Here is a 21,438-nt window from a genome sequence, read left to right as displayed (position 1 = left end):
GAAAGCACAGCAAGGAGATTCACGCACACTGCCATCACCCACAGCAAGTTCATGTCCTATGCACTGCTTCTTCTGAGAACTTACCAAAAGAATGGGGAAAAAAAATTCTCTGAACACTCTGGAAACTCAGGCCACCTCTCCAAGTTCTTTGGTTTTTAAAAATACATACCAAGAAAAACCCACACTACACAAATCTAAGCAAGCTCCAAGTTAATAGGATCTTTCACTGCCCTCTGCTGTTACCAGTCATTTAGCTTCCCATTTACTCTTTAATAATGCTGGGCTGGGGCTCAGGGCTGGCAGCATCCCAGCCCCTTCCTCAGGCGGCTTGGAGCCGCAGCTTGCAAATATGCTGAAGTTTAATGCAATCTGTCTTCTTTGGTAATCACATTCCGCCCGCACTGCATGCAATAAAGATGTATTGGTAAATGCATTTGCTAAAGATATACTCCACCAAAAAGGCTGTGAGCCTGATTTACAGGAGGTAAGGAGGAAGCGTCAGGTAGCAGAGGCTGGCAGCGGATGCACCGGCACTGCACACAGCAACAGAGGGCACGGATTGTGCAGCAGCAAAGGCACTGCTTCACCTTAGAGCTAAGAAAGAAAAAGAAACCACATGTTTTGGGAGCTGGGGACTTTAAAGATATCAGAGAAAAGCCCTTTCCCTGGCAGCTTTAACCTTGCTGATTTGCAGACATACAAAGACCTTCTTTGTAAACAGGAAGGAAAAAAATTCCACCAGGAGTAGCAACAACATTTGGTCTAATATATCCTGACAATTTTCCCATCTCCTTCTGTCGGGCTTCTTCTGGGAGCCGGCTGGCAGCTTGTTTCATGTTATACTTAAATCAGGCATACAGCACAATGCTAATGCAACAGAGAAAGACTGCTTCTATGAAATCTCCACCTCCCCCCACCCTCTGCTTTCACATTAATAATCCCAAGAGAAGAGTCTCAGTTTTCTGCTCCCAGAAGGCTCCATCCCTTCCACAAACCCACCCTACTATAGTCTCGAGACCCATTAGAGATTTTATTTTATAACCAAAAAAAGAAGTCTGCCCTCGAGGGACATCTGACCCACTGAATTCTCACGTGAGGAACAACATCTTTTACACTCTAGACATCACTGTATGTCTTATCACACATTTCCCAAGACCATATCCTAGTTGTGATATCCAAACGCTTCCTTTTTCCTTTCTCCTTAGCCTGCTTTCAAAGTCACAGATTCTTCCAAGGTGCTCAGCACTCACTGTCCTAAGGAATCAAAAGAAGCTAGGAGTGCTCTGCATCTCTGGAGGCAGAGCCATAACAGCTTGTTGAACCTCTGCACAACACAAACACCTTTTAGAGGTATGCAGGTCCCTCAAGAATTAAGTAGCTTTGCTACTTAACAAGTGCAGCCATGAAAAAAAAAGCAAGACTGATAATTTTGAGATCCCATAATGGAAGCAGAAATGCCCAAAATGTCGCTAATATTGGCAAATAGATGTAACTACCATTTGCAGAACACAGCATCCAAGAAGGTGAAACGTGGGATGACTGATTTTGAAGCTGAGGAGTATCCACACTACTGCTCTGGGGGCAGCTCAGCACCATAGGGGCACTGGTGGGAAGGAAGCTGGGACATACCACAGTGAGACTGGGCAGCACTGGATCAATGCAAATAGACAAAAGTACATCCTGAGGAAAACTTGTCTCCTATAAACACCCCATCTTACCTGGGAGATACCACAGATCCCAGAGATATTTCCCAGAAGAAAACACTACGCAGAACAGTCAGCAAAGCCAGCAAGTATAACAGGGAAGCTTTTATTACCTTCTGAGCCGCACTAACGCAGCGCTGATACTCCTTAGCCAGCTCCGAGCATTTGAGCACTTCACGTTGGTTTTCTTGATAGCACTTCAGAATTTCAGACTGCAGACTTGCACAGACAGGATCAACGTTCCTCCTCCTGTGGGCAAAACGAGAACAGAAAGATGTGCAAAGGGGAGTTTTCAGCCACTGTCTACCACTTGACTAGTGGCACACACTAATCTTGTGTTGGAGTCACTTAGCCCTAAAAAAATAAAGAAACCAGGAGGAGCAGCAATCACCAAAGTGGGTTAAATGATGTCTTCCAGCTGAAAAATCCAGAGTACTAAGCAGAAAGATGGAATGTATTCTTACTAGGTCAGTATGGGAGGCTTTTAGTTTTACCCATAGATAAAATACCATGTCTCCCCCACAGTTAAGAAGAATCAATTCCAAGAGGTTCAGTGATTTCTCCAAGTCACACTGGAAATCTTTGATAAAAGTCAGGAATTCTGTCTGGGCCAGCACCAGATCTATAACAGGCTGACAAGGAACTGAATGGGCTCATTGAATGAGCTACCTCTACCTACTGAATTCTCATCTATTTAAACATCAAAAATATATATATCCAGCATGGTTGTGAGTACTGTAGTTCTCCTAGTAACTAAACAAAACAGAAAAGGGAATAATATCAAGACCAGGTATCTGCTTCTTTGTATTTCTGAAGCAATTAGTACTCACATCCCACAAGCAGCACTGACAGCTACTCATGAACAATTACAGATGATGTTCTCAGACTATCATGTGCATGGGTACATATGGCACATCTTCAGCAGCAGTACCAATAACAGGAAGGTCATTGTAAAATAATCCGAGCTACAATGGCACAAGCACAGTAACAGCAGTGTCATCAGCTGCACAGACAGGCAAGCACAAATTGCAGGAATTTGCAGCACAATTGCCACAGTACATTTCAGCAGAGAACATGTGCTGAGGAGTAGCAGCACTAAGACACTGCCTTCTAAATCATAAATCCACTTAATTCCTTGCATTCTCTGCCTCAGCATGCTTAAAGAGATCTGTGCTAAAAGATCAAATGCACCTCTTCTTTCCAAAGCACCTGATGTTATGGGGAGGCACAAATGCTATACTGTGCTACATTCATTTCCACAGTAACAACAGTCACTCGTTCAAGCAATAGGGTTTCCCAACCAGGTACAAAGAAAACGTGACCTATTCCTGGACAGCTTTCATTCTCTCTCAGGTGAGAGATTTCTAAGAAACGTGACATCATGAAGCCAGATCATCCGAAAGCGTTTTGGAGACCACAAATAGGAATTTCCAAATCACGTTCATTTTGGTAAGGCACTCAGGAAGGCAAGTAGAAAGGACAAAAGAAAATCAGCAACGCCATCACTTCCTCAAGATATTTTGGTTGAGACATACTCCAAACAAAACCTCTGCCCTCAGTCGTACTCTGCAACGTACAAATGAGCAGGCAGTGGAACAACTGCCCAGCAATGTGGTTCACATCCCATTCCTGCAGGCTTTTGAGGCAAGGCTGGATCAGGCCCTGGGCAACTTGATCTAGCTGTGCGTGTCCCTGTTCATTGCAGGGGACTTGGACTAGATGGCCTTTGAAGGTCCCTTCCAACTCCAAGGATCCTATTGATTCTAGCAACAATGCGACAGCCAAGCTTAGAAACACTTGGATCAGAAAGCCACCAAAATACAACACAAACTTCTTTCCCCCGTCTTCTCTAACCCTACAGCTTGTAGAAGAAACTTGTTTTGTATGCAGTCCCCAGAGGTGAGCATGCATTAGTAATTTCTGTGTTCCATAGCAAATTACCTTTAAAGCCTCTGAAAAATCCATATTCCAAAAAAAATCTTCAAATTTTGGAAAAGAAACCAGAGAGAGCATCAAAAACTCATAATATCGGCATTTTGCTTTGTCACTAACTTTAATATCACTCTAATCAAATCAGTGAGACTGTAGAAACGATACCAAACAATACCAGGTCAGGAAATACCATCAAATCCCTCAATTCATTGAAGAAGTTAAGACTTTTAAAATTAGGTTTTTCCAACTCAGCCATGTTAAACTGAAGGGCATTTTGTAATTTTCAGGCAGAGGGCTGGGGGAGGGAAAAGGCAGAACGTGTCACAGCATGGTCTGAATTCACTGGAACCAAACTACACGACACAAGTATAATGGAGAAACTCCAGCTATGCATCAGTGGTACCACCTTCTCAAAAGAGATTTAGAGAATCTAGTCAACATAGCACAAAATCAGCTGACGTAATTATCAACACAAATCCCACAAATCCATTTATGAGCGCATCCACAAATGAACTGGAAATTCAACAAAACCAGCTAAATCCCACACAGGATGACATCTCACTTTGGAGCAGGAAGGCAGTGCTGCTCAGAGGAGCGTCCCTGCAGCCCACGGCATGGTGTGACCTGTGAAATGACAGGAAACGTGAGCCCAGCCCAAGGGAGCACATCCTGCACACTGCAGGAACCCAAGTCCAATGGAGCACACCTTGGCTGAGGGCAGCGGTACACTGAATTTCCAAAGGAGGGAGAGCTTTGTCAGCTACACCCCTCCAACCTCAGCCCAGCACAAGGCTATAGGCAGTACTCAACCTTCAGGAAAAAATCGTCTTCTGGACACTGCTCTTGGTAAATGCTTTGCTGCTGGAGGGGAATGCTTTACACACTGAAGGGGAAAGAACATGGTGGAGAAGGAATGAGGTCTGAATGCAGAAAGAGCAGAAGAACAGTAAGCTTTGACCTTTCTTCTAAAATGGGTCACAGTTTTAAGCATAATATGCTACCACCAAGAAAGGTAGGCAATTAGCCTCTGTCTAAAATAAAACGCACTGCAATTGCTACTGCTATTACAAAAACAGATGCAGGAGGCTCATTTACAGCAGCTAAAAAACAGGGGGGGGGAAGAAAAAGGTCTAAACAGGAAGGCTAGGAAAACACCCACAGACAAGGAACTAGAGGAGTTGAGCTCTGACAACACCCCAGATATAAATGCAGGGCATACGAAATATGAAAGATTAAAACAATAATACACAAGCAAGGAAGAGGAAAGGAGAAAAGATTACAAGTGGGGGAAAAAAGGATTAATCTAGAAATAAAACTCATTAGCAGTGCCTCCCCAGCCACAGTGGAGAAAATCCTCAGCTTCTCTGCTGTGCAATGGGACAGAAGGCTACGTATGCACAAAAGCCACAATTTCAGATTTTCTTCTCCCTCTCCCACTGAAGGATCTAAAATCAGGTCTTTGGCTGGAAAAGAAGGGATAGGTTTTCTTAAAATGAAACAAAGGGCATCCTTCTCCCTGCCATCCCTTGAGGTAAGACGGAACGAATGTGATCTTGCTGCATTTTGACACAGCGAGAGTTACCAAATCCTCTCTATCACTGCGTATTCCCTTTACTTTATTTAACAAATGAAATCTCATCAACTTATCCTTCTTCTATTATCACTGCTGACATCAATCTGATAATATTGGCTTGGTGTGGAATCGTGCTATTATATGTCCTCTTTATATTTAATTTAAGAGAAACGTCTGCAGTGGGGTGAATATGTGAAGCAAGCTTTTTATTACTGGCAGCAGTAAGGACGCTGGGAGTGAATTAGACATTCATCTTAGTCAGGGCCAATCTAGTGGCTCAGAAGAGGTTTTCTTCTTAACCCTCTCCTAACTGTTCAACAGCAGCAGGTAACGGCTGCTCCAGTCAATAAGTGCATTCATTTGTCTTGGCAAATTCACTTCTATGTGGATATAAACCCCATGAAGAAGTGCTGAGCATCTGGGAGGTTAAAGCAAGGTTCTTCCAGAATTTCCATCATAAGTGCCGCAGTAGTGAGTAGAGTGCTGGTCTAAATGTCCATCAATTAATCAAGGAGCCACACGGCTCTCAAAGACAAACACACAAACTTATTTCAAGAACCAATTTAAGGCAGTATCATCAGTACACAGATCCCACAGGCAGGCTTCAAACATAGCACAACGGCTACCAGCTCGTTGCTGCTGACAGCTTCCCCTTTTGGAAGGAGAATTATGGGCTTGGTATTGCAAAGCGAGGGAAAGCTGGAAGATGTGTATGCATTTGCTACTATTTCCACCCTGATGAAAAAAATCAGACTAGCCAAGAAGAGATAGAACTTGAAAGCTTTAGGACTTGACAGCTCCTTAAACTAGTCCAAAATCCACAGTGAGCACCACGCCGTCACTTGGCTTTACTGGGTAGAACAGCAATCCCAGATGGAATTAGAGGCAAGATTCTCTTTCTACCTTTTACTCTGGGAAACCATTCAAGCTGAAAAAAAACACTTAGGACAGAGACTGAAGGTATCTAAACCTAGACATTTAGATACTTCTACTCAAAGCGAAAAACCAAAGATACCCAAGGTTTCTTGTACAAGCCAACTTCAGAATAGCTTGCTCCAGTACAGAAGCCACCTAAATGGTGCAGCAAACTCAAATTTCCTGTGGGCTGCAGAACCCAATAACCAGATTAACTACTTTCTGCTGCACTATTCGACTGCAACCAGTGTCAGAGCTAACTTGAGCAAACCACATTAATCACCACCATAACTACAGCGCAGCCAGCCTCAGAGGTCAGCAATGAGGTGCACAGGCTGCACTGAGAGCAAAGCCCAGGGCATGCAGCAGCAGTTTCTGTGTCGGAAAGGAATCAGAGATGTGTCAAATAGTTGGTTAGCATGGTTGTATATCCAGGGCACACCAGATGTATTTCAGACTAAGCTCAGCGATGTTTGGTCACATGAAAGTGGTGTGCTGCACTGTACATATACAAAACTGCTAAGTGGTTAACTGACCTGTAAAACTGCACGCTCCCTTGGGTAGCAGTTGGCTCTGATGGTTCCTCTTTAACATGTCAGGAAAAAAAATTCCAGACAGATGCAATACACAGCGTACAGAAAGGTTCCATCCTCTCTCATTACTGCATCCTTGACATTTACAGCAGAAAATTAAACACAATTGAAGCATTTCATTCACATATAACAAACTCATCAGCACAGAACAAACAGCCAAGGAAGCCAACTTCCATCGCAGAATGCTGTGCTATCACAGAGCAAAAGCTACTGCCTATGGGATTCCCTGACCCCTCATGTCAGCTTGATATCATGGCTTGAATGAAAGGGAAGAATCATTTCTCTCACCAAACAGCTGCAAAATAAGAGATGGAAGATTCCTAATAAATTATCCCAATATCTACTAAAAAACTATCGGTGCTATTTAAGCTACATAACCAAGCATAGTGTAAACAAGCTGCATGCCTCACAAGAGTAAACTAACATTATCAGAAAGGAAATCTCTCTGATCAGTTTCATGTATTCAAAACACTGCTCAACAGCTTTGCCACTGATCTGCATGGAATACTCTGTTTGTAGGACCAACATACTGCATAGAGGACATGGATTAAAAGGAAAGGTGAAACCTCATGACAATTTTCTTAAGAATAGGGGCACTACCTCCACATTTCTACTGTGGTAGTTGCATTCCTGGATCCTTCCCATGTCTTTTCATACAGTCTGCAACACTACTGCACAGTGCAGCATTTTCTCTTTCCTTCTCCCTCTTCACAGCTGCACTTCACGAGCAGGTCGCCTGCTTTTCTTTCCCCCTACCTTATCCATGGAAATGCCTAATGAATACATATTTATGAAGTACCTCAGTTTCCACGCAACCCTGTGATCCTAAAAAATTTGTCACTCAAACACTTCCCAATCTCCGTTCCTCTTTTGACAGCTTGTTTGAAGCTGTCACACAATTCCCCACTGCAATTTGTGCACTCGCGCACCCTCGTCCTTCCCAGGTCAGATAACTCCTTCCTTTCCAATCACAGATGCCCAGAAGCTGTTCTGAAATCTTCTTCTGTGTAACTAATTAGATTTTATCATTGAGAACAACAAGTTAAAGCAAACGTCCAAATCTCAACAGCAACTTGTATTGTCACCGTGCTGCTGGAATTCCTTCAGAGAAGACAGTCTAACCTGACCATGTTTTCTTTAGGAAACAACAACAACAAAAACAACTCTTTAAACATTCAGACTGAGGTGGAATGTAATATTTCAGAGCTTCATATACACCTAATTTCGGAACGCTCACGGAAGTCAACAACAGTGTCTCCATTTCACTGATGAAACTCATGCAAAGAGATTGTGTGACCCATGGAGCACAGGTTCCAGCTCTGTATCTTACTTTTACTCCAACACAATGCAAACTGTTTGCCCTCCTACATGGTTTAGCCATGGAGCAGCCATTCCCCATTTAAGCAATAGGCCACCCAAAAAACATCAGTTTATATTTATTTCTACAGATGCAGTTTCTACCACTTTCAGCAGGCTTTCTTAGCAGCATCCCTACAGTTGTAGGCACTGGAGGTGAGTTATAGGTTTTGCTTACTGGGGGTGGCAACTCCCCACCAAACCTGCAAACCCAATCACTAATCACCCCTATTAGCATTCTGTATGGCAGATGGCAAGCAATGTGAAATAATGAGAGATCTCTCCCCACAAGTGGATAATTTCAGAGTACATGGATGTGAATTCTTTGCTGATTACGATGGTAGAATACTGAGTTACAAGAAACTGTCAGTTGGGAAGATGAAAGGAAAGCTACAGCCTCTCGGCTGCCTTGCCAAGAGATACAGAAGTTTACAGAACTGGATCTCCTGCCCACAAAGCCATGCACCATTTTTGCCAAACTACTAAAAGTTGACTAGCAAAGATGAAGAGCCTAAAGTTAGCAGCAAAACGGTCTCTGGAAGCCAAGCAGGAATGAGTCAGAATCTTGTTGCTGGAAGGAGTTCTCTGAATCAGAAAGGAAGCTGGCTCAGCTCCCACAAGGCAGAAAAGCAATATAGCAAGCAATAACTGAATCTGAAAACAACACACAGCCCAACAAGTGACCCGAATAGGGATTTTCTTTCTTAAGATAAAAAACATCATCTAAAAACTGGTTAAGAACTCAGGTCAGGAAGTGCAGTGCCAATGCTGAGAATATTTGGGTTGTGATAATGTTGTAATGTCAGGCTTTGCTGGGGAAGCGGCTGCTGAAAGAATGTTGGCCCCCTCTTTTCTGGTACACAAACCCCCCCTCCTGAAAATAGTCTTACACAGCTGAGTATCTGTTATGCTAATTTCATATAGCCACAAGACGTGAGGGACAGACACATGCACTAATTCTTTCCTATGTGAGATGATCTTGTAATAATGTCAGACTGCTAAGGAAATGTTCTTTTCAAAAAGAAACCTTGGCCACTCATTTAAACAGCAGTTACTTTCCTCAAATGTCACTCAGCACTGCACTGAGTCCTTTTAGTTACACACCAGACTACGCAAAGGAGCACTGGTGATGGACAAAAGCACGAACCCAATAGGATGTTCTGCACTGACAGAGGGGTGCGATCTGCTGAAGATGCAGAGATAGAAGAGAATGAAGCCACCAGCATGAAGAGTTCAGGCAGGATCTGAAGTTAAACATCCACCTTATTAAAGATCCCCTTCTTTGCACATGCTCTATAATCTTCAAAGCCACAGTGCCCCCCCTCAGCACGTTGTGCAATTTGCTGAGTCAGATCCCCATTAGGCAGCTCCTCATCTCCCCCCAGAGAGCAGCAGGAATGGTGCTTTCACAGAGGAAGGAGGTGGGGAGGTTGGGATTTTTTGTTTGTTTTAAAATAAATATTATTTCAACAAGTCCTCCAAAAATTGAAAGAAATCCTTACAAAAATAACTCAGATAATGCAGGCAACACGTGAAACATCTCAGGTGAGTTAATGAGAACAGTGCCAACCTCGAGCTGCTCCACTGCATTGCTAATGGCGCTCACAGTCAGGTTCAGCCCAGGGGAACAAAACACTGAGATGGTGTCTCTGAAGAAGCTCAGACTTGCCTTTGGTCTCTCCTATCGTCCCTCCAGGAGGAGGCTGACTCAACAGCAAAGACATTTTGCACAAAGCATATAATCCCAAATCAGGAACACAATTACTGTTCAAAATTGCAGCACTGCCCTTGAAATCACTTGTTAGTGAATTAATGACCAGATTGAACGGAGTGTTACCTCAACTTTGCTTTAGGCTCCTAATTAGTAAACAAGTCATTAATTCACTGGTAACAAGTGGTTTCTCAGGCATTATTGCTTCTGACATCTTTAATTCACCACTCTTTTCAGAAAGCTTCCCCAGACAGCCATAGCCTCCATCCTTTACAAAGCAGCCCCATGTCCCAACCTCCAGCACACCACACCACACAGGAGGTACCATGCAGGAGGATGGGGGCAGAAAAGCCTGGAGTGAGCTTAGTTGGGTCATTAATTAATAATCACGATACCTTTTCCTTATTGAAGCCAAGGGGAACATGGGAGCACAGGCATAAAAACCTTTCTAACTTCAGCGTGGACGTGTCATTACATCTAAATACTCAACAAAATACTACAAAACCTGGAGAAATCTTCATTCCACCATCCAGCGGAATGGCAAACCAAGGGCAGTGATCTGCTTCTATCTTCCCTGCATTCTCCAGAATGAAGAGTTTTGAGCTGAAATACTTCATGTACTCTGATGCACAAACTATGTCTGAGTCTTAACAGCTGCACAAACATCCACGCTTTTGAAAACAATCTGGATTTGGCCTGCCAACAAACCCTGATGTAAGAGTTTTATAATGGCAACATTACTGCGGAATACAAGCACTTTCCATGTAAAAATCGATAGTAATAGAAACATCCCTAATAGACTACGGGGAGTCTTTGGCACCTCTTCCTTTGCTATTCAGGTTTTATTTTATAAACTCCCAAGTTCTACCTATGTACCTTTGAAGAAACACTCCTACAATTTCGAAACGATATATTAATATTTCACACTGGTTTTTCAGCACTAACAGAACTGCAATCTCAGTTCATTGGACTGATTTATTATTCATTCCTCGACATGCATAAAAGGAAAGATGATACTGTGAACAGCAGAACAGCACATCATCTTACTAAGTGGGCAAAAGGAAAGCCTTCCTTCGAAGCAGCAGTTTAGTAATCCCTGAGAAGAGGGTTTCAGAAGGAAACACACAGCAGTTGGATAACACGTGCAATCTAATACATTTCTTTAAACTGAAGATCAGTCCAAAAGAGGATAATCTGGCTCAACTGGAACATCTGCGCAACTCCGTTCCACGTATTTGACTTTTGTCACCACAAACCATATTCCTGAAGTAGGAGGGGGAGTAACAATGCCTGGAAATGCATGCACTGGTAGACAGTTGCTTAACAACAGGCCTTCCAGAATTAGTAAAGAAAATGTTTACACGCTAATGTAAATGAGTCAAAATCATTTTCAGTCGTTTCATGAAGTCTCAAAAGCCTTTCATCCAGAAATACTTGCACCATATGCAATGGCACAAAGTCAAAACTGGCCCACCTACTCTCTTACCTGTTGTTAAAATAACTCTGCAGAAAGTCGTCTCTGCCAGCAATATTCCTACTGCCCATAAAAACCAACTTAATCAATGTGAGAAACAGCAAAGCCTTGGCTAATAACCCATCTCCTTCATTAATGCTTACCTGGAGCAGACTAGCCACAGACAGAACAACCACCAACACAAACCGAGCACTGAGGGAAAAACAGGACCAGGGTGAGGCAAACATTTTTGGGGAAGATGTAATCACTGCAGTCAGCATGCAGAAGCACTGCGCTGAGCTAAGGCTGAGGACAAGCTCTAAGCACTAATCACAGCTTTTTATCCCTGAAAACTCTTAAATCCCTATTGCAAGGGCTCTTAATTTCAAGGCTAAATTAATCATCTATCTAATCTAATGATAGGAGAAATCTCAAAGCAATTTTGTTTGAAAACTGATGTCTTTACCCTTCTCCTTAGGCTTCACGACTGTCCACAGAATAACTATTTCAGAGCTCAACTCGTGGGCACAGCCCTCTGTTGAAATAGATAGGAGTTTATTAATTTGGATATCTACCACAAAGCCCTGCTTCATCACATCAGTATCTTAAGAAACTTTCCAGATCTTCACAAAGGAAGGAAAAAATAAAAAAAGAACAGGCAGTTTTCCTAGGTACCAGTTATGGCTGTCATTTTAATTGAGGGACCAGCAATCTCATGACATTTTGCACAATTCAATAAAAACGTTCATTTCTGTGAGTCCGGAAAGTGAGCCACAAATCCCCCACTGCAGCAGACAGTCCACCTGTGAACTTTCTCCCCCCACCCCACGGAGGCAGTTTAGTTCTCAGCACCACATTCAACCCAGGAGGATACTTAGTACTTGTCAGTTTCTCTAACGCAATCATCTTAAATACTGATGTCCATTAAGTTTAAAGATCTCAGGACCATTAAACAGACCTCTTAAATACCAAGTCCCACGCGGCGTAAATCTCTTTGGCAGTTTCCCCCCTGGAAAGCTGCCCTGGATTCTGGGCTGATCTCTATCAGGGTAAGACAGTGATGTTCTTTACACACTCCTGGACAACAGCACAGAGCACACACAGCTCTGTGGGCACAACTCGCAGCACAGCTGTCGGTAAGCGGCTTCAGGGAGGGTTCAGCAAGCTATAGGGAGATCTCAGAAGGAAATTCGCTTCTGAACAGTTTTATCTCTTAACAGCTTCCTAATCCCCTCACCCCGTTCCCGTAGCTTTACCTTTCAGAGCAAACCGCATCCCCCACCCATGGCAACTCCCACAACCAAATTTAACAACCACAAAAATAAAAATAAGGCAACCTTCACAAAAGAAATCAAATTTATTATAAAAAAAAAACTACCCCAGCATTCTGAGGATAAACCCAAAGTGCCTGCACTAAGCTATAACCTCTTTACTGACGCTTTTTTTCCTTCCCCTTAACAGATTCACAGACTGTAATAACATTTAATCCTCAGAAGCTAATCTAAATGTAACACTCAAAAGAAGACAAAGACAACGCAACTGAAAAAAAAATTTGGCCACTGCCTTTTGGGAGTGCTGCTTTATCCCTGGAGCGAGCGCATTAATAGAGCTTGGAATGAAATGCCATTTTATTCTCTGTAGCAGGGAGGGGATTAGCAAGTTGTCTTCTCTAAACCCAGTCTGAGTCATGGCTCTATGAGCACTGAGAAAAGGATGTGGAACGAAGCGAAGGGCGAGGAGCGCTGGCTTTTTATTTACACGCTGCTTCTTTTGTGGGTGGTTACTGATGTGCAGTTTGCCAAACAGGGAAGGAAAAAAGTTCCAGGTCCCCAGAGTAATTCTACTGGTTAACAAAAGAGAAAAATAATAATGCATCAATTATAATAACATCATAAAGACAATATGTCCGTGGCAAGAGTCCAATTCACCACAGCATGTAAGCAACAAGGGCAAGTTGCTCAAGGTGCTGAAAGCTGCGCTTACTGGTTTCTCGTTGCTAGGATCTTCTTTCTGGGAGAAAGAGCTCGGACAGAGCCCAGAACAAAGAACGAGACACCAAGGTGGGAGGAATGCAGGAGCAGGTTGGGCTCAGGTGAGGAGATGAGAAACAAAGCGTGTCGCAGTAGCCAGGCCACGCAGGTATCCTGCCCTGAAGCAGGACCCAGGAGCTAATGACTGTGCCAGTGACTTAATATGAAGCTCTGCACTCAAGCACTTAGCTTCTGCTCCTGTACAAATGGAGATGGTTTACCTGCTTGTCTTGCAGGCATGCTGCAAAGCATCACTGGTAGATAGCTTGTGCAGTATTCTTGAATACTGAAATGCTTGATAATCATTAAGGAGAGAAAATGGTCAAGTGTTCCACAGACTATTTGTGCAAAGCCATAGATGTTGATTAAAGATTTTACAAAAGTCGATAAGTGCCAAGAAAATGCTTTTTTTTGTTTGTTTGTTTCAGGTATTTCTTATCTTTGCTTCAATGCAGACTCTGAAAAAACAGTGCACTCACTATGGAAACAGACCCAATTCTAGCCCTCCCTTCATCCATCAGCTCCACCTATACACAGCAGCAGACAGCAACAAATGCTGTGCAGACTGGTCTGACAATGGGCAGGCGCCAGAGCACAGGTTCACAGTGAGACAAGGATGGGATAAGGCAGGGATGAGACACTATGGGATGGAGGAAATGCATTTTCCTCATTAAATGGAAAAAAATGCCATTCCTGATCTGCTTTTAATATAGCAGCTGTTGAAACCCTACACTGCAAACACACAGACCTGTGCTTCATTCAATAATTTGGCTACATTTCAGTTCATGTAATTTTCCTGGAGTTTACTTGTGTCATCCAAGTTACTAGATCTACATAAATCAGCCTTACCTAGCTTAGCACTTACTGTGCCTGTATGTCTAATGTGAAATTGCAAAGCAAGATGAACAAATTATTTCCACTGAATTCACAGGACCTTGTAATTTGTGACTATAAACAAGCTGCAGAAAGATCTGAATGCACAAGGCCTAAGAAGAGGATCTCTTAACAAGTAAATTTCAAGTCCAACCAAACAAGCACAAATGCCAGCATATGAAAGAAGGTCCCCCAGCTCCATCCCAGCTATACGGTGACCTCACCTGATGCCTGTACGCTCACTGTGCTTTCTGCATGTTGCACACTGACGGAACAATCCCAAAAAAAGATGGCTGCACACTGCTGTAAGAATCAGACTCACAGTGCAAACTGATAGGCTAGAGCAGTGATTCTTCCTTCACGTTCAGTTATCAAATGATCAGTCCTAGACTGTTCTAGCTACGCACTGTCCAAGGCTCCAACACGTAGCTCAGAGCAATACTGGTTATGGCTCACAACTTGAACTGTAAAGGGATAGAAGTATGATGTTCACTTGCTCCCCCAGTTTCACTAGTGCCACACAGCTTCTCTCTCCTCAACTCAAGGCACTCCTCAGTCATGTTGTCTTCTCACAATTCTAGTAGGGCAGGCGTCCCTCTTGGCTGCCAGGAATCTGTCCCTTATGACAGGGGAAGTTCATACGCCGTTCAAACAGAAAAGCATTGTATGGTAAGGCCAGAAGCCAGGGATTGGCAGATGTTAAGGACTCAAAGTGGGAGGAACCCTTCACCCCTTCCCTACCACAAGACCATAACCAAAAAAATTTGTTTGAATTCTGAATGAAAAAAAATCAACTCGTACTTACACAGGCTACAGCCAGCAACCCTTATGAGAGATGCTTCCATTATGAGAGCATCTCCTATGTCACCAGTTCTCATCTCCACAAGAATCAGAAGAGACCAAATTAAACCTCAGGAATCCAGCTTAAGAATACTATAAAAATAGGTTAAAGTCTGTAATAGGAAGTAAAGAACATAACCCAAGGTCACATCTCTTCCTTTACAAAGTTATAAGATCAGAACATTGTTACATCTATTCCCAACATCTGATCACACACCTGAAGAAGCAAATTTAAGAGAAAACTCAACTGATCAAAGATTCTCAGAACTTTATGAATTTTTTTTTTTTTTTAAATTTTATTTTAGAACAGTGCTTAAGAATTCTACTATGGAAATCTGTATGAAAATGAATGTGATGTGTTAGCTGCCTTGTTTTGGCTTCTTTAGCAACTTTGTGCTTCACTGTCCAAACAAAAATGTGAAATTACAACAGGTTATGCAATGCTTTGGCAGCCAAATTTAATTTTAAATGAAGACAGCACAATATACTGTACACACCACTAACATATTCATCACTGATATATAATCTATTTATGCAATTAAGTATCATGCAATCTGGACTGGACCCAACTGGACTACATATGCTGCTACTCCAGTTTGCTGCATGTTGGCCAACTGTTTACCCAACTGAGATCTGAGTGTTGCTCGTGACAGTATAATTGCTTTGGATTCATTAATAATAAGGAATTATAGAAAATATTTTTTGACAGCTGTTAGTGAATGTGGAACAATAAGCCATATAACACTACTGGCAAATACAAATGGAATTTAGATACTAAATGGGCTCACGGCAAAAAAACAATACAAAAGGTTGAAAACAATTACAAAAGTAATTCTACCATGGCCAGTTAAGGAGGTTAGAAGTACACTGCACCCATTTTAAGAAAGAATTTATGCTAACTACAACTCTATTTGATGGAAATTTACGTGGCTACAGTTTCAACTACTTATCTTTTTCTTCTTTGGACAAGGAAAAACTTCTCAAGGGCTATTTTTCATTCTCGCACACATTAGCCCAATGGTGGAATGTATAGGCTAAGTACACTGGGTCAAAGTTGGAGCAGATGAAACATGTTCCATTGCTATTATTTTAAAAACCCTGGTCAATATTCTCGATTTATTTGGATTTTCTAGTCCACATCTTCTTTCTTTTTCTTCCCTTGCAAGACCTGAAAACTTTATACTAATTTCTGTCAAGCTCAGCAGAGAAGGAAAGGAAGCTGGTATGCAGCCCTTCAGCCTCCCAAATACGTGACAAGAGGTAACTTCACACCCTGTTTACCAGATTGTCCAGTGGCTATACACACAGCATCACAGAACAAAACTGGAGCTGCAGAAAAGAACAAAAATGGTGTCTCACTTTATCCATTCCTCTGCCTTGGTGGCTGCCTCCTGGTACTGCTCCGACGTCAGCTTGTAGATTTCTGCATTCTGCAACAAAGAACATAATGCTCAGCTCTAAAAATGAAAGGCATCTCAGAACTTATCCCATCAGGGACATATATAATGTATCTAATTCTATAATTAATAACCATTTCCAACAACAAAAAGCATGCTCAGTTCAAAGAATACAAAAGAAAAGTGCTTAGAAGTTTATTTGCAAGAAAACTCATCAAGGCTGTAATGTGTCCAGAGAGGTTATGGGTGTCCCATCTCCAAAGGCATCCCAAGCAGGTCAGATGGGGCTCTGGGCAGTTTGATCTAAAGGGTGGCAACCCTGCCCATGGTAGGGGATTGCAACTGGATGATCATTAAGGAGCCCTCCAACTCAAACCATTCTGCAATTTGTGTCTTTGTTACACACTTCACCTTTGTGAAGGAAAAGAGAGGGCTTTGATTATTCCACATACCCACAAAAACACGATGTTTCCTACCCTGAGTTATTTTGAGTTAGGCTGTGCTTTGTTCTTTTACATTAATTGCTGTGAAGAATCTTGTAAGTTACTGACGTGCAGAGTATCAAAATTGGCTGCTAGCACAGGAAAATCCATTTTACATTTCAGTGCTTCTGCTCATGTTACTTATTCTTTAAAAGAAAATTATGCAGCCTGTTTCCCTTTTAACAACATAGGGAGGCATATCAGGTATCAGCTAAGGCTTTGCCAAACAGAGTCTGTAGTGTCTTGCTGCAGGGCTTAAGAGGTTTGCACTGAATTCTCCTGAGCTTGCACAGAAAGTCTTAGTTCAGAGCTGCTCAGCCACCGAGCACAGAGGATGTGTTGCACTGAGGCCTCCCAAGCAAAGCAGCAGGAGGGAACCGCTGTGCATCCCAGCAGCTTTGCTGCGTGCGCTCGTGTCACTGAACTGCTGATGGGGCTGCTGCAGGCAAAGCCTCTGGACTTCATGCTGAAATAGCTGCAACTCCCTCTCTCAAAGCACATCTGCAAGGCCTTTAGTCTGAAAAGGCACATGCAGAAAGTATGTGATACTCAAAGAAGTGACAAAAGCAAAAGCAAAGACAGCTGTTCAGTTGGGCCAGGTGTAGCTATCTTCTCTCTTCGAATCTGGTCATCCTAAATAGAACACTACTCCTGCTTCTTTATTTTCCCATAAAAGCAGCTGTGGTTCTGCACACGGTCAGACGGCACGTATTTCTCAGTGGTTAGAGAAGGGGCAGATATGACTCAAGTTCTATTAGCAGCTCTGCCATTGGAGCAGTCATGGGCAAGTCACCATTTTCCATCTGCAAGCCAGGGATAACAGCTACCTGCATCACTGAAATTGTGTGAAGCTTGACTAATTGGAAGGTTTGTAAAGGTTTTCAAAGCCTAGACTTCAAGGTGCTATATTTAAGCATTTATCTCTGGTTTTATCTCTGAATTTATGTCACATAATGAAAAAAATGCCACAGAATAGACTTTCCTTCTCCAAACTTTGACCTAGGAGACAGACTTAAAGTGAAAAATCATGGATGAGTAACCACTTCAAAATGCATTTTGCTATCAAAATTGCCATTAATGTTTTCATTTACTTACTTGCTACACACCGGTCAAACTTCTATGCTATTAAACCCATTTTATTCCTTCCTATAATGAAAAAGTTCAGCTTTTAATGGAGCCTTTTCCCTGTCCTGTAAACAGACCTCACGACTTTCAGCTCCCTGCTGTTACTTATTCACACATGAAACCACAAGACCTGTGCTCCATTAATTAAATTTGCCATTAAAAATTAAATAATATGAGTAAGTAGATGTAAGCATTATCTCCATGGGTTTCATAAGCCTCACTGTTTCCCCCAATTACTAACCAAGCAATTTTCATATTTCATACTGTCTGATTTCTCAAAGGAACTGGATTTGAGAGATCAAAATGAGAGAAAGTGGGAAAGTGAGAAAGCAAGGTAGTAAAATTAAACATTTTTCAGGCCATAGGAAGTAGCCCCGTCAGATACTATTAACTTGCAGCACTGTGCAGTAAAACAGCAGCAGGAGAGGAAAACAGGAACAAATACGTTGTACGTGAGACCCAGCACGAGGTTGGCATTTAACCCACCTAAAGAAAGAAAAAAGTGGCCAACAGATTCATTTGCTGATTGCACTGTCAATTAAAGTGGATGCAGCACAACCTTGCCCAGTTTATTATGGAGAGTTCATCTGCCCACTACTACAGCCAGACCCAGCTTCAACTAAATCAGCTGCATATATGGACGAAAATAGCTGGGAAAGAAACCAGTATGAAACAGCTCCAGAGTTTGAAGCTGATGAGAAGCAGGCAAGTGAGAACCTGAGCGGGGAAGCAAGATTCTCAGCAAGAGGAAGACTGGCCTCAAAGGAACCACAAGGAACATGGCACAACGCAAAGATCAAAGAGGGGCACAGACATTCAACCTAAAGCTAAAAGCTGCTGTTTTACAAATTAAAAGGATTCAACTGCATGGGATTTCACTGACCCTCTTGCACTGGATCAGAACTCTTCCTCCTCCTCCTTCCCTTTCAAAAAGCCTAAAACCCAACGAAGCAGTATTTCTGATGCCATGAATCATTATCTTCAAATGCTTCCTCAAGTAAGAAAAAAGTTTTACCATTTAAACCCAAGTTTGTTCAACAAGAGGGCTTGTTATACAGGTTTTCCATGGCCTCCAGGCCTCTTCCTTCCTTGGGAAAATGGCGTTTTCTTCAGTAGCAAGGAAGAGCCTTTCAGCACAGGCATAGTCATGGCAGGTTCCGTTATGTGGGAACAAGCTTCCCAGTATCCTCAATCTATACAACTCCAGATGCAAGGTCTCCTTCCTCGCAGTGTTTTGCCCCATTGCGTTCTGGCAGCGCACAAAGTTCCAATGCCTAACAAACTGCACGACTCATTAAGGTTGCGAATGAGGAAGCAGGCTAGGAGCCACCTAAAAACTTCCAGTGTCTCCAGCAGTCACCCACCCACCAGGGCTCCTCAGCCAGATCAAGGTGCAGCATTTGCACTTAAAAGGAAGGCAGAGATGCCCATGATCTTAGCAAAGGCCTTCAACTTCCTAAAACAATATTCAGTCTTACAGCAGAATGTTCAACACAAAATTAGAGGACACCCATGCAGCTTTTAATTTACTCTCACAATATTCGATGCTTGAGATAAAATGGCAGCCCACAAAGAAAAAATTGAACATGAGACCTTGACTATTATTAAATAAAGCTTCTGGCAGTCTTAGTTGCAGAAATAAGCTTAAAAACATGACCAAAAGACACTGTGAGGGCTAAAATAACAAGAGACAAAGAAAGAATGAATGAACCACCTAAAATGTTTCACTTCTCTCAATAAAGCTGAGCCTTAGGGGAGCCAACCTCAGAACATGAGAGATGTCATATGGGGAGAGAGCTCTCCAGAGAGGACGAACAACCAAAACAAAGAAATGTTAGTTTGAAAGATTTTCTCCTGCTATTAAATGATGGTTCGTAGCAAATAATAAAAACACTGAGAAGTTATAAAAATACATAACTAGAGCCTAAAGACCAACAGAACCACTTTCCTTTACCCTGCTGCTTTGCTGCAACAGCTTAGCTGCTATCTACTTGCCCCCTGCTCTTCCCTGGAAGCCTTTGGACTAAAAATTCCCTTTTTAAAGGAAACTGGATTTAAAACTTGAAGCTGTATTTTCTCAGCGTTCCTCCACCATTACATCTCATTACACTGCCCAGGTCCTTTCCGCAACATAAAGCAAAGGAATCGAGAAGACGACATAGCAAAAGGAGTTCTCAGGACTATTGCAGGGGGGAAAGTTATCGAAGCACAGAGAAAACCCTGCCAGCTCATTCTCACACTGACATTAAACCACATTCCTTAAACTTCAGTAAAACATGTGGTAACATGTAAGACAGAAAACTAAGTATCGTGAGCATGAGGAACTAGAAATGGATTTGATTGTAGGCACAATTTTTGGCAAACATCAAGCAGCAGCAAGAAGTGAGCCTTGGATACAGATTCCTCCATCAGTTCAGATTGGGTCAATAGATCAGAAGGTGTTGGGATTAAAAAAAAATAAAAAAGTCCCCAGAGCTATCTTCAGATATTTTGACACCTGAAAGCACGGGAGCTTGTCAGCGGTCACAGTGCTTAAAGATCCAAAGAGGATTAACAGCTGTTGAAATGCTGCCAGCCTAGATGAATGCTAGCGATACCTCTGATGAAACGGAGCAGGCCAGCGGAGGCCTTGACAAATGCTGCAGACAACAGCCAGGGATTAGATGGCACAATCTGCCTGCACCTGACAGACACATCGCTTCCATCCCCCTCCTGATGCTGGCTCTCGCCAGCTTCCAAGCAGACCTCCAAGCACAAAACGCAGTCACACTGGGAGGAGCGTGAGAGCCACAGCCACATCACGAGAGAGAAGAGGGAAAGGAAAGCAGAGGTTGCTGCTGCTGGATCCAATGATGTTCAAATTCCTCCTTCTGACTGCTTATGAAGTACAAATAAGACAAATTCCCTGATAAACTAGCACACAACTGCTGCCCGGCCACATGCTTGGGGACAGGGGATGCAGTGCTCTGGGCACGGCACAGCCATGGGAGCAGTGGAAAGCTACAGAAAATCCTCAGTCAGTGCCAGCTCTGGAAGTCTGCTCACATTACTGCCTTAGGGAAGTGAAGATGCATTCAGGGTCTCCCACACTTCCCCAAGTTGCTGGTTCACACACGCTATAAATCAGTTAGCTCTCATCTCTCTGAAGTCTCATGCAAATGGCTCCTAACAGATCGGAAAAATTACTGCACCTACAGGTATCCCTCCCACAGGAACAGAGGCAGATGAGCCGAACTCATCATCTTTTTGCTCCATGACCCTTTGGATGTTGCAATCAACCTACCTCATCAATCACTGCTTTCAACCTTGGCCCAGAACTGGGAGCTCAGGAATTCCAGGACATGATGCAAGAAACGATCTCTGCATTTTACTAAAATACAGCACTTGTGCTTGATAGGGATGAGAAAATGCAAGTTCACATACGCAGAGGCCAATTAACAACAAAGAGAAAATTG

At 42.7% G+C, this 21,438-nt stretch overlaps 1 protein-coding gene across 2 annotated transcripts in view; it reads right to left on the bottom strand.

Annotated features, from left to right (window-relative positions):
* Positions 1–21,438, bottom strand: part of CHCHD6 (coiled-coil-helix-coiled-coil-helix domain containing 6) — a 101,019-nt gene that overhangs the window by 30,211 nt on the left and 49,370 nt on the right. For both annotated transcript variants that reach the window (XM_048957943.1, XM_048957944.1), the window contains 2 exons: positions 16,339–16,409; positions 1,817–1,952 (listed from right to left, as the gene is read on the bottom strand). In XM_048957943.1, the coding sequence (XP_048813900.1) occupies positions 1,817–1,952; positions 16,339–16,409 (207 nt within the window). The remainder of the gene's footprint in view (positions 1–1,816; positions 1,953–16,338; positions 16,410–21,438) is intronic.

This window comes from Lagopus muta, chromosome 11 (assembly GCF_023343835.1).
Source record: "Lagopus muta isolate bLagMut1 chromosome 11, bLagMut1 primary, whole genome shotgun sequence".
Lineage (NCBI taxonomy): Eukaryota > Metazoa > Chordata > Aves > Galliformes > Phasianidae > Lagopus > Lagopus muta.
Note: the sequence above shows the minus strand (reverse complement) of the source record. Positions and strands in the feature narration are given on the sequence as shown.